We start from the raw sequence: 21,943 nt of genomic DNA, 5'->3' as shown, positions 1-21,943 counted from the left end.
GAGCCAAAGCTAGCGTTTCTGGCGACGAAGTGCCATACCGCAAGCGCCCACACGAGGTCACTCGATGGACACGCGCGAGAAGGGGCACTACGTGCAGCAGTGACGGTGACGACAGCATCTCCCGCCCAGGAACCTGCACACATTCGACACGTGCATGCATTCTTAGACAAGGATAGATGACGCTACATGGCTTCGGTAGCTTTTCCGTTGAGCTTGTAGGCGCGGATGAAGCGGATCGTGCCATCGACCTCGCGCAAGAGCTGTTCGACGGCCGGCGCGATGCTTGAAAAGTCGTCGACGTTGCTTGTCGCAACGCTATCCATCCCATATCGCCGCCATTCCGTCGACAGATCAACACCGACCTTTGAATCAAGCTCATGACGTGCACTTGTATTCGGCGCGCCATGACAAACTCGGCCGCCTAACACGAGACGACAACCAATTGATCGCTGCATAATCGAGGGTGTCGTCGTCGTACCCGCGCCAAAAAGTCCGAGGTCTCGAGCAAGCACGCCTTGTGCTTCGCCGCTAGCGCATCGCGGAGCTGGGGTACGAGCCGGTGTTCGGCGAGGTCGGCAAAGCCATAGAGCATCTCGCGCATCGCCTTTTCGTCGTTGGCGTACAGCGCTGTGGCCTTCTCGACGTTGATGTAGTTGAGCGTCTGGATCTCGGCTTCCGTGATGAAATCGTCGTCGTCGTCGTCACCATTCTCTTCGTCGTCGTTGTCGTCGTTGTCGTTGTCCGAGAGCGCATCGTCGTCATCGTCGTCGTCATCGGTGTTGTCGTCGCCGCCGGTCGAGTCGTCGTCGTCCTCGCCGTCTTCCTCCTCGTGGGACCGCACCGTATCGGCCAGCACCGTCGACTTGAGCGTCGACTTGCGCCGCGGTCCCGTGTCGCCGAGAATGGACGTGAGACGCCGCCGGACGCGCGACCGCTTGGTCGAAAAGTACGACGGCGCGTCTTCTTCGTTGTCGGTCGAGTACGTCGCAATAGCCGCGAGGTGCGCGCGCTGCTCCGTGTACTTGATCACATTGACGAGGCGGTCGTCTTGCTCCGAAAGTAGTCTACGATGGACACATACCGTCCATGTGGATGTCTCGATGGAAGTAGATACCGCATGATGCGGCCGCGTTCGCGCAGCTCGGCGGCCTCGGCGGCCTTGACGGCACGCAGCGCGCCATCCGACGTGCTCATGTGTCTATGTCGTACTGGATCGGCAAGCAAACTCCATCGCATCCCGTACCGCTCCGAAAGACGGACTTTGAGAATCTCGGCCGACGACGGTTCGTTGGACTTGGTCGGCAGCGGCGCCCCGAGCGCAACGCAGTGCGCGACTTCGTGGTTGTGCGTGCACAAGTCAAACCCGACACGGGCGTACGCGACGCACAGGTTGCAGATTTTCTATCAATCTATCAAGATACGATCCAAGGCGCGCACATCTTGTACCTCGGTGGACGGCGGCACGGTCGACTCGGTCGCAGGCGCGTGGAGCCCGATCGAGTCTTTGCACGAGCTGAGGTTGGGCACAGACGTCGAAAACCGGAGGCTCGATGCAAGCGGCGACAGCGGTGCGCGCTTGCGGTCCGTCTTGTCCATGGCCGCCATCTTGTCTTGAAAATACACGTCCAGTTGACGCAGCTACAAACTACGAACTTATGCCAAGGGGCAAGACGAACGCACCCGGTCGTTTTGATGGGCAAAGTACTCGACGTCGCATTCGTCCGTCACGTGCTGGATGTGGCGGCGCAGCTGCTTGGGGAAGCCTTGGCCGCCGTTCAAGTCAGGCCCATAGTGCCGCAGCTGCCCTACACGTATCGACCAGCTAGCGATCAACCTCGACGACGACGCTGCGCGCTGAGTACCGTCGCGCATCTTCTCCGACGCTTTGAGCTGTGTCTTGGCCTTGAATAGCAGTCGCTCCATTTGCTGCTGCACGAGGCTGAGCCCGAGGCCGCCTTTGGACGAGTCGACAAGCCGTATTTTCCACGCGGCGCGACGCTCGACAACATATTCGCCGACTTTGGTGGTTTTGGTCGGCGGCAGCTGGCGCAAAACGGCACTCTGGCTCCTCTCGGTCGCTTCGAGGTCGGCGCCGATGTAGAACCAGTCTTGCTCCAAGTAGATTTCGTCGTCGCTGTTGACATAGTCCTAGTACATCATTCCATTGCACTTGCTGATGCGCAATACCATCTCGTACATCTTTGCCTTTGGGTCGAACGACGGCGGACCGCACGATCCAGCGACCAACCATGCGCGACGTCTTGTTGCGTAGCCGCGCTTGCATGTCGTCGATCTGCGAGTCGGTCGAGTCGTCGCGCGTCTACATAGCACCGGCACTTGAAAGGTTGACAGCTTGATCGAAACTGAACCTTGGGCAAGTAGGCGCGGACAGGCACGGGATACCCGACGTTGAGCAGCACTTCGTCTGGCGCGCCTTCCGGCGACACGTCCGTTGCCCCTTTCTCGGCATGCGTGAGCGAAAGCGTCTGAAGGTCCGGCGCTTTTCGGACTTTGGCGCCCAAGACGCCGCCTACGTGCGTGTGGGACGTGTGCCTTGAAGGCGGCGTGGACACTTGCCTTGTTCCCACGAGGTCTCGCCCGTGCCGACGCTGATTTGAAGCCAGACGCTGTCGCCAAACCGAATCGGGTTGGCGCTGCGGAGCTCGTTCATGTTGATGAGCGTGAAGAGGAGCTTGTCCCGGGAGCTCTTGGGCTGGTTCTTGAGGCGCTCGAGCGGCTGGACGCACGCGGATCCGTCGGTCACCGATACCTACCCACCACGCGCTCACCACAGAGGTCGGTGTACGCGTTGCTACCATGAGCATGTCGCCGTTGAAGAGTTCCAGAGCCGCCGTCGAGCCATAGTAGACGCGCGCGTCTTTCTGAGAGCTAAAGTCTTGGCGCAGCTTGGTCGTATCGACGTCCATGGCCGCCATTGTGGCCGACACGTTGTTGTTGTTGTTGTTGTTATTGCTGTTGTTGCTGTTGCTGTTGCTGTTGGTCGTCGGGGTCGTTGCGATCGCGCTGCCCGACCCCAGCGCCTGCAGCCGCTTGATGACATCTTCGTGCGTGCTGTGCTTCTTCTTGGCCGGTCGCTTCTCGCTTCGCCGCTCCTTTGGGCTCAGGAGGTTTGGTGTCGACTTGACGTCTGCGAAAAAAACATGAGTCTCGAGCGTGGACGCGTGGTCGCGCACCTTTCAGCGTCATGCGCGCCGCCTTCTCGGACGTTGGGCTCGTGCTCTGCAGCGCCTAGTCGCACCGTTTATGCGCGATGTCTTCTCACAGGAACCATGTCTACTACCTCGATCTCTTTGGCGACGATGTTGCCGAGGCCCTGGCCCGTCTTGACGCTCGAGACGCGGGACGACGAGTGCTTCCTACATGGCATCCTCAGACACGCGTCAACGATCGATCGATGGCGTACACGGTCGACCACATTTGAAACGTGTCACTGCGGTTAAAGGACCGCGGGTGGCGGCCGCGGCGCAGCGCCTTGCTGTACGCGCTGTCCTTGGCCGCGTCCATCTCCTCTTCACTGCTGAAACCGCGACGTAACTTTAGACACTCCAAGTGTCATTTTCAAAAGGCCGCGACCCGTCGCGATGGCGTGCGTCAATTGCCTTCACCGCCACGAGAGCTGACATGGCAATAGAGCCAAACTCGCTCTCGACGCGCAGGCGCGCAAGGAGCTCAAGACCCGTCTTCGGTACGCGTCTGCGCTCGCCGTACGTCATTCAACTCGTAGCTACGACTGCTTGCACGTGCCCCTCGACACGCTGTTTCTCGTACGAAGAGCAGAAGAGACGCGCGAGGCATGCGCTAAGGTGGCTGTAGGACGCCCCCGAACTGCACAAGGACAAGGATTGGATGCCGCAAGGGCCCTTTTTCCAGCGGCTCGCCGCCAACAATGTACGAAGACAGGTGGTGCATGATCGATCAACGACGGTGCTAGGTGCACTTGACGAACGACGAGCGAGAGCTCTTGAGCATCTTTTGCTCACCCGCGGGCCTCATCTCGATTGCTGCGTTCACGCAGTTTGTCGACGTCCTGACACCGGTCGACCACGTGGACCCGGACCTGGTCTTTCCGACCCTTCCGCAGCCTTTCCGCATGCTCGTCAAGATCCTCCACGAAGACATTGTCGACCGTATTGCATGGAGCTGAACGTGCGAACACATGCATCGATCGACATGGTGCGGTAGGCGCATGGACAGCGATCACGTCGACGATGGCGTTCAAGCTCCAGGAAGGCGAGATGAACGCGGATCTGCAGGAGAAGAAAGCCAAAGCCCGGCTCTGCCTCCCTGCTACGTCGTTGGAGCTCGGGCCGAGCCCCGTCACGTTTGCTGGTAGCGCTGACCACGAACTCGTGGCGCTTTTGCACCCAGCCAACGTTGTCGAAGTGCTGGACGCCAGCACCAAGTCGGTTCTCGTACCAAAAACCAAGGTGGCGCCCGACCTCTTTACGATCCACGGCATCTCATCGCCGCTACGCCCGTTCCAGCTCGGTACCCGCCGTTCCTGTGGTGATCGTATGGCTCCCATCGCGCATGTAGGGGCTACGCGGCAGCGTTTTTTGCCGTCTGGGGACGCCGGGCGACCGCGACAGATGCAACCGAGCCCGAGGTGATCGACCCCGCGTTCGACGCTATCGAGAGCCTCGTGTACATCTACTGTGTCTGCAACGGCGCGCTTGTGCTGCGCGCCAAGCTTCTCAGCGCCAACGGTGTCGCGAGAGTGCTCTTTTCGGACGACTTTGGCTTTGCCGCCGTCGTCTTGGCCCATGGGACTGTCGACGTCTATGCGACGAGCAGTCTTCCGTCGGCGCTGCCACCGACGCCACCGATCTTGCTCGACCATGCGAAAGACTGCCTTTTCGAGGTCGACCCGAGCGTGTACAGCATCGCACCCGTGCCCAAGCCCGTGGTCACCGAGTCGGCTGTGGCCACCAAGCACGACAAAGTATCTACTGATGCAGCAGCAACGTGTCTTCTCCATGCCATCATCTACTAGGCGCACAAGGGCAAGGGCAAGGAGGTCGACGTCGACGTCATTGTTGCGCCGCCCGAGCCATATGTCCATTTTCTGTACGTGGCTTTCCTTCTCGGCGACGGAGGCACATGGCAGCTCGGCGTCGCGAGCCAACACAAGTGCCTAGTCTTTGACCTACTCGCTGGCAAGGACGCTGCGCCGACCACCAATTTGCTGGTGGCAGCACCCATCACGTGCGCGGTGGCGAGCCCTAGCCATACGCTGCTCGTCCTCGGCTTGGCCAACGGGTCCGTGCTCGTCTGGCACCTCCACCTCCGCGTCGAATACTGCGGTGCGTCATCTTTCGTGCTTCTGAAATCTTTCAACACACCTGTGTATAATAGCACTCGGCTGCCACAGTGCGCCCGTCACGGCCCTCTTCGTGCACAAAACAGACTTTGTCGCGAGTCTCTCGATGGCGCACGAGCTCCATTTTTACGATCTCGTGGCCCGCGCCGACATGCTACCGCCGTCCTCGGTACCGCCGATTTGTATCAAGAATGTATCAAGTGACCTTCTTTAGGCCTATGTGCTCGGGCTCCAACACGACGTGTGTTCGGTCCCGAGCAAAGGCGACGGCAAAACCAAGCCCGTCTCGCTCCTCCGCGTCCTCGATGGGACCCACCCGTTCACGGCGATCCACGGCCTCCAAGACCTACCGCTGGTAAGGCCGCGGTATCATCCGTAGAAGCCATACGATTACGTAGCTCTTTGCGACGACCGAGGATGGTGCTATCACGGTATACGACATGCGGTCTGGTGTTCTCATCGGCAGTCTTGGCCTTGGCGACAACGTCGAGCAAGATGCGCTACATAGTCCGTGGTGCATCGTGAGCGACCACATCTGGGTGCCGGCGAAGAGCCTCCTGGACGACCGCTCACTGCTTTGCCACTTTACGACTCTCGGACTCCTCGAAGTGTATATTCCGCTCGTCGGACGCCACACGGTAGAGACGACATCGTGGCCATCGAATCGAATCTAACTCGTCATGTCGTAGGCGTCCGAGTACTACGCTGCGTTCATGAACCGCCGGGGCGTGACGCCATCTTCGGTCGAAGGCAAGCTGAAGCGACCGTCTGTGATCACGCAGCGCCGGCGGTCCCCCGCGAAATCGGCGCTCGCCTCGAGCCGCGACCCGGCGACAACGACGACGACGACGGACGAGGCCAGTGCGCCAGCGCTGAAAGCCGTCGACGTGCTCGTCAACCTGAGTTTGGAGCTACCGATGCACGGTGCGCCGAAACGAAGTGTCGACACCGTGTTGCAGTCGGTGCTGCGCCGACAAGTGCAAATGACCGTCGAGCGCGACGCGCGCATGGCCAAGCGGCGCGGGGTAAGGTCTCGATGGCATTATCTCCGATCTGACTCCTTCCTAGGACATTCTCAAGGCGCTGCATGCGTGGTAGCTTGAGAACGCCACAGAAACGCTGGATTGTTGCATAGACTAATGAGACGGCGTGGCGGAGAAGCCCGCAAATCCCTTTTGTTTCCACGGCTTGGCGAGCTTGAGCGGTGGCCGCGACACGAGTTTACGCCGGTACTTGACGTGGGCGTGCGGCCTTCGCTCGTCCCAGCTGCGCACGTCGTGGTTGTTCTCGCCCGTGACATAGTACGCACTGGCGTACGTACTGATCTGCAGCGGCATGGTCACCTTGACAATCGCGTCTTCCGTCGCGCTCTCAATGAGACCGGATGTGAGCATCGTCTGGAGGCAGCTCTGAACCATCGGGTACGAGTAGATGGTGGCCGCGCCGTCGCTGTTGAGCGCAAGCACGATATCGAGGGTCGAGTAGGACGCATGGACGTCGTGGAGGACACGGAGAATCTCTTGCTGGCACGCAACCATCTCGTCCGACGTGAGCGCTGGCGCCGTCGGCGAGACCACTGCCGGCTTAGCGTCGGACGGAAACTCAGGCGGCTCGCGCGGCTGGTACATGGAGCTTTTGCGGTACTGGTCGTCGCGGTAGAAGGTCTTGCCTTCGTATTCAAACGAGAGCGTCGAGGACTCTTCCGTGTAGGCTATGGCACGATGGCATGAGCACTTGAAACATTGAAAGAATGCTACTTTTTCGAAAGTGGCCGTTGCCGCCGTAGAGGAGTTCGCGGTAGCTGAGCTTGCCGCGCTTCGTGCGACCACTGACCGCGCCGTACCAGCCTTGGCGCGGGTCCACGACGTGGTCCATGAACGGGTCGTTGTCGGCTTCTTCGGGCACGTTGCAGCTCGCGAGCCTAGCAAGCCATAGTGTCATATTGTCCACAAACATAGAGACAACACATACGCAATGTTCCAATGGTTCATCGAGCAATACCACTTGTCGGGCAGCGTCGACGACTTGACGTGGTGGGGGAGCTTGCGCCACTTGTTGCACTTTTCGCACTGCGCCCACTCGAGCACGGCCTTCTTGACCTATGCCCATCCAAAGTGAGTTGAGAGATTCAAGCTGCGTGTGGAGACGATGCGTACCTTTTGTTTCTTCTCGCCAATGCTGGTCTTGGTCGAAGCGACGGGGACGGGCGTAGGGAGCGGGACGGCTGCGGCCGGCGCCTCCTCTGTCGGTAGCGCAGCTTCCACGGACGCCACGTCCGTAGCAAGGACGATCGTGCTGCGAGGACTGCGTGCCGAGTCTTTCGTCGCGCGCTTTGGCTTGGGCGTCTTCTTGTTCATCAAAACCGAGTCGACTTCGGGCGGGTTCTCAGCGTGGCAGTACGCAAGCTCGGGCGCCCACGTGTTGAGGTGGCAAAACCACTTGCTCGGCAAGGACGCTTCGTCGATGGCTTGGGCCACGACGCGCCACTTGCCGCAGTTGACGTTGTCGCACTGCACCCACTTGACGTCCTTCGTTTGCTGCTTGGAACTGCTGGGCATGACTGACGTTGTCGTTGCACTGCTGCTGGCGCTTGTCGACTGACTCGTCGACGCGCGCTGCTCCTTCTTGGAGGGTTTCTAGACCAGACAAAGCGATGCTGAGCCACAAGGCACGGCGATAAATATGGCCCACCTTGTCCTTGTCCGTCACGACAGTTGCTGCGCTATGCACGACCGGCGGCGTCGCAACGTGGTCGAGCTTTTGCTTCTTCTTCTTGGGCTCAATGACTTCTTCCGGGACGTCGCAGGATGCATACGCTTTGGCCCAGTGGTTCATTTTGCAATACCACTTTTCCGGCATCGCGTCCAAGTCGAGGTGCTGCGGCACCGTCCGCCACTTGCGGCACGAGTCACATTGGACCCACTTGGCTTCTTCCGGCTCGTCCACCTCGTCGATGGACTCGTCGAGCGCACTCTGGCGCGTGCTGCTCGGTCGCTTTTTCTTTTTTTCTTGGACTTGTCCCGGCCCGTCACCGTCTCTTTCAAAACAACGCTCTCATCCGCCGTGATCGGCGTCTCTGGGATCGTAATGTTGAGCTGGACTTTGACCGGCGGCTTGACCGGGACATCGATTGGCGGTGGCGGCGGCTGGGCGCTCGGCGGCGGCGGCACGTCGGCTTCGTCGCTGGACCGCGCGCGCTTCTTCTCCTTCTTGAGTTTCTTCTTCTTCTTCTTCTTCTTGTCGGTCTTCTTGGTCCTCTTGTCTTCTCGGGACTTGGGCCACTCGGTCTCGCTACCGTCCGAGACGCCGTCGTTGGCCGAATCGACGGACGAGATCGACATGCGCGGGCGGCGCGGCTCGTCGCCTATCGTCGTCGTTGCTTTGAGATGCGCGAGGCAGACGACGCGGGCCGTGCCGGGCAGTCGCTGCACGCCTATGTACATACGCTCGATGGAACGGATAGATGGGAGGCATATTCGCATACCGGTCGAGGGCACGCATGAGGTATGGTATGCCTTGGGGCAGCGCATGCACTGGATCGCATGCGTGGAGGCGGCGTGGCTGCCTTCGCACTTGGCGCACGTGTGCAGTGGGCAGATGAACCCGTTGTCGTCCAGCACGCGTGTGAGCGAGAGCTTCTTGACGCATGTGATGTGGTAGAACTTGCCGCAGCCCGCGGCGCGGCAGGCGACGGGCGTCGCGTCCGTGGCTGGCACCAGTTTCATGGGCGCAGGGCCTAATAAGGGCTGGCACGCGAAGCATCGGTGGCTATGTGACCGGCAGTCGATGCACGTCCAGGGTTTGTTCATGCCTCCGTCGCTGGGCAGGCAGTCACTGTGGAACTTGCGGCAGCACGGGCCGGCGCAGGCGACGGACGATTGGTCGCCTCGGATCGCCGACTCACAGGCCTCACAGGCGTCCAGCGAGACAGAGGTCGACATGGTGAGTACCTTCTTGACGAGGGACCCCCCTTGCTGGAGCCGCTGCTTCTTCACGAGGAGCGTGTCGGAGCTGCTGCTGCTCTCGGCGCCACTGCTGTCCGAGTCCATACTCGCCCCAATTGCAGCTCCGGATAAACACTGAGCTCGAACATCCACATGGTGTCCTGAGACTAGGCAATCCATCCTACTTTTAGGGCATTCCCAAGAAATAGTGTGCGCGATCGTATTGATTATCATCACATTAAATAGTGTGTAGCCGATTTCTAGCCTGTTCATCTAGGACAGACCGAGATCCGCAACGAAGCGGTGCGATGGCCATCCCGTTGCACCCGCGCTGCGCCAGCGCCTACTTCCATGTACCGCTAGGACTTGGCAGGCTAGCCCATAGCGCTCTACTTAGATGCTTATCGGTGATGCCAAGGATCTGCCCATGCGCGTCGCCGCCTTCCAAGTAGCACCCATGGGTACGGCGACGCCTCACGCTGCACTAGAGGTTCTACCTCACAAGTCTCGTCGCGTGCAAGCGAGGCGCTGATCTGCGCACCTCCTCGTCTTCGGTCCAAGCAAGCACCGAGCTGGTGCGCCTCTCGGCCGACGGCGCCGTCCTTCACCTAGGCGACGATGCGCTGTCGATGCGATGCCTCCTGCACATGACTGTCAGTGCCAATCATCAGTGTACTCTTCACTCGCCTTAATGGAGACCGGTGGCAAGCGTACCGAGGAGCGTAGGCAGCAATGACCTCACGTTTACGCTCACGTTCCAGAACGCTCCAGAGCGAACCTTTGGCGTGGACGACCCTGCGACCTTGATGACATGGGTGCTCGGCCTCATTGGCACCGCCACAGCCCTCATGCAGAATGCGACGTCGCTTCTTTGGCAAGGCGCACGCCTGCGCATCTACGAGGCCTCGAAAGACGACGCGTCAGCTTTTGTCCGGCGATTGCGGCCGCCCACGCCATGCTCGTGTCGCTGCAGCAGAAGGATCCGAGCATCTCATTAGCCGACTGCCTCTACCTTCGCACTACATCATCTATCCGTAGCTCGCATGGCTAAGGAACCTCGTATGTTGGTCTCGTCGCGTTGTTTTGCCCAGCGCGCCCTCTGTCGGCGCGCAGCTTCTTCAAATCGAATGCGCGAGGCCTCTCGCTTCTCCCGCAGCGTCAGCAGTCGTGCCGGTGGCTCATCGACGACATGCCAAGCTCGGTCGACGGCCGCTGCTTCCGCTACCACGTCACTTCCGGGCTCGTCCACGTCAGTCGGCGCCTCGTCCTTTGCGTCACTCGTCGTGGGCGCGACGGGTCTCTCGTGCATCCCATGCAACGCGGCCGCGAATTGTCGCTCCAGCGACTTGCAGCGCATCTCGAGCTTCTACCATAGTACCATTTAAAGCAGCTCACCACCGTGCAGTAGTGATACTTCGAGCATGTCGTAATGGGCGAGGCTGCCGGCGTGCGTCGCGGCGCGTCGCCCGAGCTCGTGGAGCTTGTGCTTGTACAAGTCGTCGGCCTCACCTACAGACGCTCTCAATCGCAAGCGCTCGAGTACCCAGTGCGGCTACGCGCGTGAGCCTGCAGCTGGTCGATGTGGGCCGTCAGTGCCTGCGTCGCATCTATTCGCATGTCGTTTGAGAGACGACGTATAATGTTATCGTCGCGTTGACCATGCTGAGTCTGAAGTCGATGACTCACCGCTCTTTTTAGCCGAGCGACGCTTGCCTGAAGCGGTGCAGTCGCCGCGGCGACTGCATCGGTCACGACGCGGTGGCAGTCGGCTTCGACCTGGCGCATGGACGTCTGCAGCATCGAGAGAAGAGAGGCCGCCGACTTGTCCGTCTCGCAGCGCGAAAGCCGCGCATCGAGATGTCGAAGCACTTTTTGGAGGACGTAGAGGGACGAGCGCACAACGTCGGGGACATCGCGCCACTCAGCGGCGCCCACGAGCATGTGCTTGCCAAAGGCTTCCTCCAGCAAGAGCGCGGCGCTGGGCATCGTGGTGACGTTTGGTATCCGTACAGCAAAGATCGCGTCATCGCTCGACGTGCGCCATCCTCGTCCATGACCGCAACCAAGATGAAAGATTCTTATTCCTATTTCTTATTAGGAAGAGGACCGCTTCTGCTTTTTGGCCGTGGAGGATGCGTTGTGCTCGTACTCGGCTTCTTGCGACCTAGGGAATGAGGCATGACGACTTCCGACATTACAAGAGGTACGAGCGTACGGGCATGCGTCTTGGGTCGGCCCGGCGTGGAGTGTCGCGACTGTTGAGAGGACGATTTGGGCACCGTACGAGGCCGTGGCCACCGACTCGGTCGAGAGTAGGATCGGGCTAGACTGGCATGTAGAACTATAGGAGGCATTCTTCCGTTGGCTACCTGCCGCCGTCGCTGAAGTAAAAGACGAGCTCGGCGAGGCCGCACGCGTCGCAGTATGCTAGCAGCGCCTACACACACGAACGAGTTCTGCGATCTCGTCGGTCGCGCGGTCCATACCCGAATTTCCTTGAGGCAAAAATGAGCTGGACGACCGCCTCGTTCAACGCATCCGCGCCAGACTCGAAGACGTACGCGATGAACTCGGATGTGTCGACCGTCGTCTCGGTGTGCACGTGCTTCTTGACTACAGACGCAGGTTATCACTGGCGGTCGTTGCAGCGATGTCGTCGTCGTTAGGTACCATCGAGCGGGTTGGTGTAGTAGCTCTCAAAGCGAACTTGATCCTTCCCGCACGACATGCTCACTTCGTCCGTGCCATGAATGTGCTGAAGGAGCGTCGTGAGGTGGAAAGGGCGCATCTTGATGCTACGAATTCGATGCGCCATGTGCACGGCAACATTGCGAGCGTACCGGTTCGGCGACGACGCCTTGTCAAAGATGGGCCGCAGCGTCTGCGTGTCAGTCGTCTTGATGCGGTGTGTCTTGGTGATGCGCTTGTCGCAGCAAAGGCGAAACACAATCACGGAGGCGTCGACCGCGTCGTGGCCATGGCCAGCGTCGTCGTCCTCGACCTCGAGCATAATCTCCATCGAGAGCACGTTCTTGAGCGATCGAAAGACTGACTGCCACGTGCTCGCCATGGTTGTGCACTTCACGAGCGCGGTCGGGCGGCCGTCGCCGGCGAGCGAGGGCGGCGCGTAGCCGTCCAGAAAGCCGCTGTCAAAGGTGATTTCGGCCGACGCCGAGTGCGCGTCGTTGAGCGCGCGGAGCGTGATGGTCTCGGCGTCGCACTCGAGGCTGATCTCCTTCCCCGCCTTGCTCACGCACGTGATCGCACTCACAAAGGGCTTGAGCTGCTCGGGCCCCAGGCGCAGGGTCACACTCGCCATGGCAGATCGATCCACACGAGTCCGGATAATGTGGGAAGGTATCCGGCATGGTGGCTATCCGGATAAGAATGGTATCCGATCACGATCGCACAAGGCGTTTGCATTTTTTAGAAGGATGGCCGATTGGCTTGAAAAATGTATTGCAACCGGCGCAACTTTACGCGTCGGAGAAAAATACATTCCACCCACCATTACACACCACCCGCAGAGATTCACACGTGGGAAATGTGTGTCTTTTCTCGGGTCAATGCTGCGACGGTCTGGGCCAACGAGGCGCATAACCTGAGCTCGTCGTACTGTAGCAAGCGCTGCATGCACACTTGCCGATACTGTAGATGGTACCAAGGGCATAAATGGGTAGTTATGCCCTTGACGGTACTCCTACCTAGGTGTAGGGTCATTATTCTTGCCCTTGGCTTCGGTCCCTCACTAGCGCGAATTATTAATAACACACGTGCGTAAGTGGGCATTGTGTGAAATAAATCTCACCAGCTGATATTCGATCACTGGCTCCTTTGAGAAGGCCCCATCGCCAGTCGCTGTTCGAGTCGAACAACCCGAGCAGGTATGGACGTTGGCATGCCCTTGCACTACATTAATAGTTACGTAGAGAAGGTCTTTGGCGACATACCTTGCTCGCTGCTACTATTGCTTTACGGCTGCATCCATGCTCACGCCACAGCGCTGATCCCGGTGAAAAATGAAAAAACACATATTGACGCGCCACGCGGTGAGAAATGACAAATTTTATCGTCATATTTTAATGGCATCGCGCAGCGATAGCTTTGATGTTTGTATCTATTATTTTACTTGTCGACAGGCGGCGGGCCCTCACGCGTGTAACAACAGCGTCTCTCGCCGCCAGGGTATTCGCCAACTCGCCACGCCCAGCTGCCACGCCCGACACAACCAACGATGGTGAGCAGTCAGCTGAGCACGGGCCTTCCCGCGATCGCGCGCCGGCCGTCCGTGCGCTCGACCCGCGTGGGCAGCCACGTCCGCAACGACAACGACTGCGTCACGACCGTCGACGCCTTCCGCTACATTGAGCGTGGCGTCCGCGCCGAGTACGACATGTTCTACAGCGAGGCCATCAACTGCTTTGTGAACGCTGGCGAGTGCTTGCTCATCGTGGCCGAGCAAAACGACGACGACGTGAGCCAAATGCTCTTGGCCAAGTCCCAAGAGGTCATTGGCTGGGCCGAAGAGCTCTCGATCTGGCTCGAGAACGGCCGCGCGGGCCCGCTGCCGTCGCGCAACTGCCGCGGCATCCAGATCCCGTTCACGAAAGAGTATGAGGGTGGTGAGCACTACGAAGAGGCAGCCGAGCTCAGCTACACGCCGGTGGCTACCGTCAACCCGATCAACTTTACGCTCGACGGCTACCGCATGCAGTGTGTCACGCGCGGCCGCAAGCCGACGATGATGCTGGTCATCACCATGTACAACGAAGACGGCGCCGAGCTCGCGCAGACGCTCCGCAAGGTGTGCAACAACGTCAAGTACATCCAGAAGAACGCGTTGCCGGGCTACGAGGGCGACGATGCGTGGCAAAACATCGTGGTGTGCATTGTCTCGGACGGCCGCACCAAGGCCAACCCGTCGGCGACGTCGTTCCTGCGCGACATTGGCGTCTTCAACGAGGACGCGATGACGATCTTCTCGTCGGGCGCAGCGACCCAGATGCACCTCTTTGAACGCACGGTGCGTCTCGCCAAAGACCCGCTCAACAAGCAGAGCGTCATCATGAGCAACAACTCGACGATCGGCGCCGACTACCCGCCGCTGCAGATGGTCTATGCGCTCAAGGAGCACAACGCGGGCAAGCTCAACTCGCACCTCTGGTTCTTCAACGCCTTTTGCAACCAAGTCGACCCGGAGTACAACATCCTCCTCGACGTCGGGACGCTGCCCACGAAAGCCGCGCTCTACAAGCTGCTCGCGACGCTCGAGATGAAGGCCGACATTGGTGGCGTCTGCGGCGAGATCGCCGTGAGCCGGCCGATCCCGAACCTCTGGAACTTTGTGATTGCGACGCAGCACTTCGAGTACAAGGTCTCGAACCTCCTCGACAAGGCGACCGAGTCGTGCTTTGGCTTTGTCTCGGTGCTCCCCGGTGCGTTCTCGGCCTACCGCTTTGCCGCCATCAAGGGCGCGCCGCTCCAGGCGTACTTCAAGAGCCTCACCACCGACATGGCCGAGCTCGGCCCGTTTTACGGCAACATGTACCTCGCCGAAGATCGCATCTTGTGCTTCGAGCTCCTCGCGCGCACCAACGGCGCGTGGAAGCTCAAGTACATCAAGGACGCGGTCGCGCGCACGGACGTACCGTCGACGCTCGTGGATTTGATGGCGCAGCGCCGTCGCTGGCTCAACGGATCGTTCTTTGCGATGCTCTACTCGATCGTGCAGTGGGGCCGGCTCTACTCGCACACGAACCACTCGCTTTTCACGAAGGCCGGCCTCTTGATCCAGTACTTTCAGCTGCTCGTGCAGCTCTCTTTGGCTGGTTCATGTGCGGCTTCTTCTACCTCTCGGTCTACTACGTGGTCTTTACGACGCTCAAGAAATCGAAATTGCCGTTCTGGGACTCGGAAGAGTGGTACGACGACCACCACTCGATGGCCATGTCCATCTTCAACATCGTCTACGCGTTCTTGATCATGGTGCAGATCATCTTTGGCCTTGGCAACAAGCCCAAGCACGTCAAGTGGCTCTACACCTTCCTCTCGATCTTCTACGCCATCGTGGTCATTACGGCCGTCTTCTTCTCGGTCTGCTCGCTCTCGTCGCACAACGGCATGTCGTCTTTCAACATTGTGCTCCTCGCTGCGACCTTTGGCGTCTACTTTATCGCGGCAGCCTTCCACTTTGAGCTCCACCACGTGGTCTTCACCTTTGTTCAGTACCTCGTGATGCTGCCGACGACCATCAACATCCTCATGATCTACGCGTTCTGCAACATCCAAGATCTGAGTTGGGGCACGAAGGGCCTCGGCGACAGCGCGGGCCACGGACCGACAAAGGGGGGTGGCCAGCGCCTCGGGTCGGGCGGCTACAGCGACCTCGTCGCGCAGCGCAAGGCCGCGGAGGCTGCGGCGCGCCACGACGCGGTCGTCGCGGACCAGGTCAAGCGCCGGTTCGACTCGTTCCGGTCGTACACGCTTCTCTTTTGGCTCATTTCGAACGCGCTGCTCATCATGACGTGCATCTACTTTGTCGGCGCCAACGTCTTCTTGCCGAGTCTGTTTCTATTTATCGCGCTCTTCAACGTCACGCGCCTCCTCGGGTCGATCGCGTTTGTGCTCGCGACGGGCCGCGACTGGCTCCTCCTCAAGCTCTGCCTCTGCTCGGGCGGCATGGCCAAGCGCAAGCAAAAGAAGGAAAAGGTCAAGGACCAAGACGGCTTTGGCGCGCTCGACAGCTCTAAGGTCCTGCGCCACAGCGCCTAGTCGTCGCGTGCGATTCGAGAACGTCAATACATGGGCAGTTGGCTCTTCTATGAACCGCTTGGAGGTAGTTGGTCCAAGATGGTCTCGGGATGGGATCGCGCATTTGGTGGGTACATGTATGTCTAATTGCCATGCATACCGACAACTCGAACGAGGCAAATGATGTGGCAATCGTGCAATGCGAGATCCGGACTAGGTGCAGGCTTGTGTATTAGCAAGCACCGTGACCTGCCGCCGTTGCTACGCATGCAAGCTTCGTGAGTCGGTCGACGACGTGAGCCGTCCGGTTTCTCAGTGTAGCAGTCTCATACGCATGGCGATACACTGAGCGATGTCCTGCCGCAGCAGCCACGTACTTATCGTCGCGTATGATGTCTCGAAAGCACGGCGACAGTATAGACAATGTTAAAGCGACAAGGCAGGTCTTTCTTTTTGGGGGGTTCGGGTCAAGAGTGAGCGGCGTCGCATCTATGATGGGGCGTCTCTCGCCGAGCCTGTCGTCGACCGCTTGTGTCAGTCCTGTAAGCGCCTGGTAGTATCTACGCATGCGAACTCTTTGTACCAGCAAAGATACCGCCAAATAATATCTCAACAGACGCAATCCAAGAACAACCAAGAGCTGCTTGATTTATATATCCAAGGCAGGTCCTCACAAGAATAAGGAGATTGCTAGTCTCTACGTATGCGAACTCTTTGTAACAACGAAGATAACGCGAAACACGTTCGTATATAAGGCAGGTCTTCACGTGGTTCACAACTTCGCACTGCTGGCTTGGGGTCGGCCAATCCGCGATCGACGCCAGGCGTGCACGCTTTTCATTGGACACGAGGGTATCTTCCACAGGCGCCTGGCGACGCATTTCGTTGCGCGCGTCCTAACACCACGATGTTGCCAACTACGCAATGTGCATACCGCGGCCGGAGAGCTTTCTGAGAGCATTGCTAGTATGTGCGTTTGTTTTTACAAAATCATCAAAAATCAAAAAAACTCTACAGGCCGGATTGTTGGCGCCGGCGCATCGGGGGCCGAACCCTGTACCTCCGTACTCCTGTAGGTGTGCGCTTTACAGCTAAGCCATTGTACGCTGGCCTGCTTTTACACGTTTCCGAAGCTATCTATTCATGTGGACAGTTTGGTTTCTGCACGCTGTCGATGTGGTTTCTGCACGCTGTCTCTGTGGTTTCTGCGCGTGTGTGATATTCGTCGCGTGGCAAATACGTGTGGTTTTGCCACGTCATAAGCTGCAAACAAACAAGCGGCGGCACACCCCTTGCGACGTGAGAAATATTTTAAAACATGTAAATTCTGATTGCACTTGTGGTTTGAATGCCTGACGTGGATCTCTATTCTATTTTGCGTCTGAGAGGCCAGCGCACATTTCGATTCGACCAGCGGCTCAGCCACGACGCCGACGCCGATGACCGCCTGCCTCTTTGCGCTTGCCTCGCGTGTGCATGGTACATGGCAACTGGTATCTTGTCTGACGAGCTCACCCGAGCGCTCGTGCACTGGCGAGCTCCATGCACTGCGTTGGCCCTCGCCACAGCGTCGCGATCTCGATTCACAGGCAGCGAGATGGTGTCGGGCAGTGTAACTTGTCAATGAATCTCTTGAAGGTTGTATGCTCCTTGTGATACACGCAGCGCAAAGGGTGCTTCAGCTCAGTCACGCTTTCCACCTTAGCGTCAAGCATACCTACCGCAGCGATGTCGGTCCGGGCCGAAGCGAACCTCGCTCGGTGGGTCCCGCTGTGCGCGCACTGCGGTAAGGACCACCTTACCCGCAGCTGCGGGGTCCTTAAACATCGCATGGCAATGAACACTGTGCAAAGCGGGTTCGCCATGCCGACTTGGCTGGACCGCCAGCCCGACGAGCGTGCGCGGATCGCCCAGGTGCCATGCATCTTTTGCGCCGAGGCGACGCACAGCGTTGTCGAGTGTCGCGCCTTGCGCACGGCCATTCGCACGAAGACAGTACTGGCGTCGTTCAAGTGGCCGCGCGGTCTGCTCTGTGCATACTGCACCTTCTTCGGTCTTGTTGGCAACCACGACATCGCACGCTGCACCATGCTCGTGGAGCACATGCATTATCGCAAGGTGCCCAAGGTCTTTGTGAAGTACTACAAACCAAAGAACCTCCTGCTTCCAGTACCTACAGGTAGGACACACGCACATAGCTACCGTCGCTGTCTTAGCTCATGTCGTTTTGGCTTGTCTATATCTGCAGAGTGTCCGCCGGTCCGTCCGATCCCGCACCGCCACGACGTCGTGTGCGGGTACTGCTCGGTCGAGGGCCACGATCCAAAGCAGTGCCATGAGCTGCACACCGACGTTTGCGCCGGCTGCATGCGTCGGTAGTTCCAGTTGACGGCCATGACGCGCGCGTGTCTTGAGTGCGCGCGACGCACCTTCGTGATGAAGGTTCACGGCGCGTCTCGTTGCCCCTTGCTTGTGGACGATGACGACGACAAAGAGCCATCGGCCTCGTCCCACCGCCCATCCACGCAGCTCGTGTCGGTGTCGTCCGGCAAGAAGCGCGCATCGGTGGCTTCCGAGACGTCATCCACGAAGCGCAGCCGCCGCACGTAGCGCTCACCACGTCGTCCCCGTGTCCATCATAATGCAAATAAAAAGACTCACTGACACACAATTCAATGCGTAGCTTGTAACTTGTCGGCGGCAGCCCAGCTCATCGATCGGTCATGGGCCGACGACGCTGTGCTTCTAGCATCGCTCCGGTTAGCGCACAGTGCAAGAGGTGCGGTATGTACCGTTCGCCCACGCGAGGCGAGGTGCCTTGCGAGGCCATGCGTGAGCAGCCTTGCAGTCGTGCCAGGCAGCTCCTTTGCGGCGCGTTGTTGGCGGCATCGAATCTGGCGCTGGCCTCGCAAAATAGAATAGAGATCCACATCAGGCATACAAACCACAAGTGCAATCAGAATCTACATGTTTTAAAATATTTCTCACGTCGCAAGGGGTGTGAAATCCAGCCGCCGCTTGTTTGTTTGCAGCTTATGACGTGGCAAAACCACACGTATTTGCCACGCGACGAATATCACACACGCGCAGAAACCACAGAGACAGCGTGCAGAAACCACATCGACAGCGTGCAGAAACCAAACTGTCCACATGAATAGATAGCTTCGGAAACGTGTAAAAGCAGGCCAGCGTACAATGGCTTAGCTGTAAAGCGCACACCTACAGGATTACGGAGGTACAGGGTTCGGCCCCCGATGCGCCGGCGCCAACAATCCGGCCTGTAGAGTTTTTTGATTTTTGATGATTTTGTAAAAACAAACGCACATACTAGCAATGCTCTCAGAAAGCTCTCTGGCCGCGGTATGCACATTGCGTAGTTGGCAACATCGTGGTGTTAGGACGCGCGCAACGAAATGCGTCGCCAGGCGCCTGTGGAAGATACCCTCGTGTCCAATGAAAAGCGTGCACGCCTGGCGTCGATCGCGGATTGGCCGGCCCCAAGCCAGCAGCGCGCAGTTGTGAACCACCACGCATGGCAAGGGGACTACTAACTTTAGTACTCCCTTGACGCATGGTGAACGCATGCTTGGCAGTGGACAAGGTCGCCGTGCCATTGCTGCTGCTCTGATATCATCGTACGCAAAGCGACGTGGCATGCCTGTTCTCGTCAGCGGAGGGGCCCACAAGCCATCCACATTCAGCTGCGTGATCCTACCATACCAACGCGCGAGACACAATATGGATCGTTGTATTCAACGGCGTTTTCCACCTCCAGTTACTTGGTTTGCTGCATTTCGGCGTGGTGCGAGCTAATGGCGCTGTACCACTTCTTGCAGTGGCTCTTGACGACCGACTCGTCGATCGTCGTAAGCGCGCGGTCCTTCAGAAGGCGCTGGCCCGCGACCCAGACATCCGAGACGCTACAGACAACGCCATTAGCGTCATCCCTCCCATCGTCTTGCATCGTCAACGTACTGCTCCGGCCCGCGACGTAGACGAGGTGGCTAACCGCGTTGTACATCGGAAGCATCTCGATCGAGTCAGCGGCGACCGCAACGATATCAGCATGCTAGAAGATTCCCATCATCATGAACATGGAATGTCCACGTCGACGCCAACGAGGTTACCTTGCCGACTTCGAGGGACCCGATGATGTGGTCCATGCCGACCGCCTTGGCGCCGTTGAGCGTCGCCATGCGCAGCGCCGTCGCCGCCGGCACGCTAGAGCCCACGTCGTCTTCGCAATCATTCGACTGGCATCATGGTGTGTACCTCGTGCACTCCTTAGACTCGGCCTTGGCGAGGATCGCCGCGAGCTTCATCTCGGCAAACATGTTGAGCGTGTTGTTGCTCGCCGCGCCGTCCGTGCCAATCGCGACGTTGACGCCCTTGGCAAGGAGGTCCGAGACGCGGCAGATGCCCGACGCGAGCTTGAGGTTGGACGACGGGCAGTGGGCGACGCTCGTGCCCGCGGCGGCCACCTGGTCGATCTCGGCGTCCGTGAGCTGCGTCATGTGCGCCGCAATGAGCTTCTCGTTCAGAATGCCGAGGCGCTGCATGTTCTACATGACCGCGCCATTGAGACTTCTCGGCGTGGCGATGGATAATATGTCTACCTGAAGGGGACGGCACTTTTCAGGGCTCTGGTGGCACAGCATCGACGGCGTCTTGGTCTCGCTGTCGCAGCACTCGCCCTCCGTCTCGTGCAAGTGGAGGTGCACGCGCACGTTGAACTCGTCCGAGATGGCCTTGACCTTGGCGAACGTCGCGTCCGAGACCGTGTACGGCGCGTGCGGGCAAACGCTGAGCTTGACCTACACATAGCAACAAAGACTTGTGAGCCTTTTGCAGCATCATTTTTAGTGGCCGTACCAGCTTCGAGTCCTTGTGCTTGGCAAACATGGCACGGGCCTTGGTAAAGTAGTCGTCCGGGCCCGAGCCATATGCGGTCGGAAATTCCACCGCGATCTGCCCCACGAGCGCACGCATGCCGACGGCCTCGAACGTCTCAATGGCCGCATCCGGGAAGAAGTACATTTCGTTGGCGCACGTCGTGCCCGACCGGAGCATCTCGGCGGCCGAGTGGAGCGTCCTGCATCGCATGAGACTCGATGATATGCGGTGCATTGCATGGTGCTACCCGTCGCGGACGAACTCGTCGCTGACAAACTTGCCCTCGGTGGGAAAAATGTCTTCCATCAACCAGTTGCAGAGCGGCTTGTCGTCGGCCTATCCAAGAGTACACGAGATGAGATCAGATCGCCATGACGTGGCAGACGTACGAGGCCGCGGAGAAGCGTCATGGACGCGTGCGTGTGCGCGTTGACCATGCCAGGCATCAAAATGTGCTCGTCGAGGCGCACGACCTCCTTCGCCGTGTACTTGGCCAGCGCGTCGTCGGCCGGAAGGATGTCCTGGATGACGCCGCTCGTGATGACGAGCGCGTGGTTCTCGAGGATCGCGCCTTCGGGCACCACCGGGACCACGTGTCGGCCCACGACGATCAAGTCCACGCCAGTCATGTCGTCTTCGTTGTCGGTCGTCGAAACTGCAAATGCACGTCCATCGCAAGATTCGCCGTCTCCGATTGGTGCCAAAATTCTCGGTTTGATTTGCCAGCTAACGTTAAAATCTTAGCTGGCCAATCAACTGCACTGTCCAGCATCAACGTGAAACAACCGAGGAATCTCCCAGGTGCAACCACACCAACCAGGCGGCCCATGCTGGCCGCCCGACAAGACCAGCTCCTGTCTCCAGACTCTAGCCATGCATCACGTGAGGGCAATCAGTCGAGGAGTAGATGACAGCCGCCCCCAGGTCATTGGACTTGGCGATGACCTAGGACGTGCTCGAAGGTCGAAAGGCGTCGGTCGCGCCGCCATTTCTGGCGCCGATTCCGGTACCGGTA

General features: G+C 59.0%; 9 protein-coding genes across 9 annotated transcripts; 4 read left to right on the top strand and 5 right to left on the bottom strand.

Annotated features, from left to right (window-relative positions):
* Positions 1-150: 150 nt before the first annotated feature.
* On the bottom strand, positions 151-3,525 carry SPRG_19395 (hypothetical protein; the record flags this gene model as incomplete). Its single annotated transcript, XM_012340884.1, has 15 exons — positions 151-315; positions 363-421; positions 479-1,064; positions 1,115-1,198; positions 1,244-1,401; positions 1,447-1,638; positions 1,681-1,805; positions 1,863-2,148; positions 2,198-2,320; positions 2,370-2,530; positions 2,572-2,770; positions 2,817-3,148; positions 3,195-3,249; positions 3,302-3,377; positions 3,425-3,525. 15 exons carry the CDS (start codon positions 3,523-3,525, stop codon positions 183-185), a joined length of 2,670 nt encoding a protein of 889 aa, XP_012196274.1. The 3' UTR covers positions 151-182.
* A 45-nt stretch (positions 3,526-3,570) lies between these two features.
* Positions 3,571-6,514, top strand: SPRG_19394 (hypothetical protein). Its single transcript, XM_012340883.1, has 13 exons — positions 3,571-3,607; positions 3,653-3,706; positions 3,746-3,785; positions 3,835-3,909; positions 3,953-4,148; positions 4,204-4,498; positions 4,558-4,963; positions 5,015-5,324; positions 5,377-5,510; positions 5,556-5,696; positions 5,740-5,979; positions 6,031-6,366; positions 6,410-6,514. Exons 1-13 carry the CDS (start codon positions 3,603-3,605, stop codon positions 6,437-6,439), a joined length of 2,262 nt encoding a protein of 753 aa, XP_012196273.1. The 5' UTR covers positions 3,571-3,602; the 3' UTR covers positions 6,440-6,514.
* Positions 6,478-9,390, bottom strand: SPRG_02078 (hypothetical protein; the record flags this gene model as incomplete). Its single annotated transcript, XM_012340635.1, has 7 exons — positions 6,478-7,052; positions 7,099-7,262; positions 7,313-7,440; positions 7,498-7,977; positions 8,033-8,341; positions 8,374-8,774; positions 8,826-9,390. 7 exons carry the CDS (start codon positions 9,388-9,390, stop codon positions 6,478-6,480), a joined length of 2,622 nt encoding a protein of 873 aa, XP_012196025.1.
* Positions 9,391-9,574: 184 nt separating this feature from the next.
* Positions 9,575-10,345, top strand: SPRG_02077 (hypothetical protein). Its single transcript, XM_012340634.1, has 4 exons — positions 9,575-9,638; positions 9,683-9,733; positions 9,774-9,957; positions 10,012-10,345. The coding sequence occupies exons 1-4, from the start codon at positions 9,594-9,596 to the stop codon at positions 10,281-10,283; spliced, it is 552 nt and encodes a 183-aa protein (XP_012196024.1). The 5' UTR covers positions 9,575-9,593; the 3' UTR covers positions 10,284-10,345.
* A 98-nt stretch (positions 10,346-10,443) lies between these two features.
* SPRG_02076 (hypothetical protein) lies at positions 10,444-11,271 on the bottom strand (the record flags this gene model as incomplete). Its single annotated transcript, XM_012340633.1, has 5 exons — positions 10,444-10,506; positions 10,535-10,651; positions 10,700-10,794; positions 10,842-10,881; positions 10,993-11,271. The coding sequence occupies 5 exons, from the start codon at positions 11,269-11,271 to the stop codon at positions 10,444-10,446; spliced, it is 594 nt and encodes a 197-aa protein (XP_012196023.1).
* Positions 11,272-11,379: 108 nt separating this feature from the next.
* On the bottom strand, positions 11,380-12,604 carry SPRG_02075 (hypothetical protein; the record flags this gene model as incomplete). Its single annotated transcript, XM_012340632.1, has 6 exons — positions 11,380-11,449; positions 11,501-11,608; positions 11,655-11,722; positions 11,807-11,898; positions 11,956-12,080; positions 12,126-12,604. The coding sequence occupies 6 exons, from the start codon at positions 12,602-12,604 to the stop codon at positions 11,380-11,382; spliced, it is 942 nt and encodes a 313-aa protein (XP_012196022.1).
* A 915-nt stretch (positions 12,605-13,519) lies between these two features.
* SPRG_02074 (hypothetical protein) lies at positions 13,520-16,056 on the top strand (the record flags this gene model as incomplete). The annotated part of the gene is made up of 2 exons (XM_012340631.1): positions 13,520-15,094; positions 15,172-16,056. 2 exons carry the CDS (start codon positions 13,520-13,522, stop codon positions 16,054-16,056), a joined length of 2,460 nt encoding a protein of 819 aa, XP_012196021.1.
* A 1,842-nt stretch (positions 16,057-17,898) lies between these two features.
* Positions 17,899-18,414, top strand: SPRG_02073 (hypothetical protein; the record flags this gene model as incomplete). The annotated part of the gene is made up of 2 exons (XM_012340630.1): positions 17,899-18,214; positions 18,284-18,414. 2 exons carry the CDS (start codon positions 17,899-17,901, stop codon positions 18,412-18,414), a joined length of 447 nt encoding a protein of 148 aa, XP_012196020.1.
* Positions 18,415-19,760: 1,346 nt separating this feature from the next.
* Positions 19,761-21,587, bottom strand: SPRG_02072 (hypothetical protein). Its single transcript, XM_012340629.1, has 8 exons — positions 21,318-21,587; positions 21,176-21,264; positions 20,908-21,127; positions 20,652-20,849; positions 20,308-20,597; positions 20,163-20,256; positions 20,011-20,104; positions 19,761-19,955 (listed from the first exon to the last, which is right to left on the bottom strand). The coding sequence occupies exons 1-8, from the start codon at positions 21,555-21,557 to the stop codon at positions 19,918-19,920; spliced, it is 1,263 nt and encodes a 420-aa protein (XP_012196019.1). The 5' UTR covers positions 21,558-21,587; the 3' UTR covers positions 19,761-19,917.
* Positions 21,588-21,943: the final 356 nt, after the last annotated feature.

The sequence above is a fragment of the Saprolegnia parasitica genome (genome assembly GCF_000151545.1).
Source record: "Saprolegnia parasitica CBS 223.65 unplaced genomic scaffold supercont2.5, whole genome shotgun sequence".
NCBI lineage: Eukaryota > Oomycota > Saprolegniomycetes > Saprolegniales > Saprolegniaceae > Saprolegnia > Saprolegnia parasitica.
Note: the sequence above shows the minus strand (reverse complement) of the source record. Positions and strands in the feature narration are given on the sequence as shown.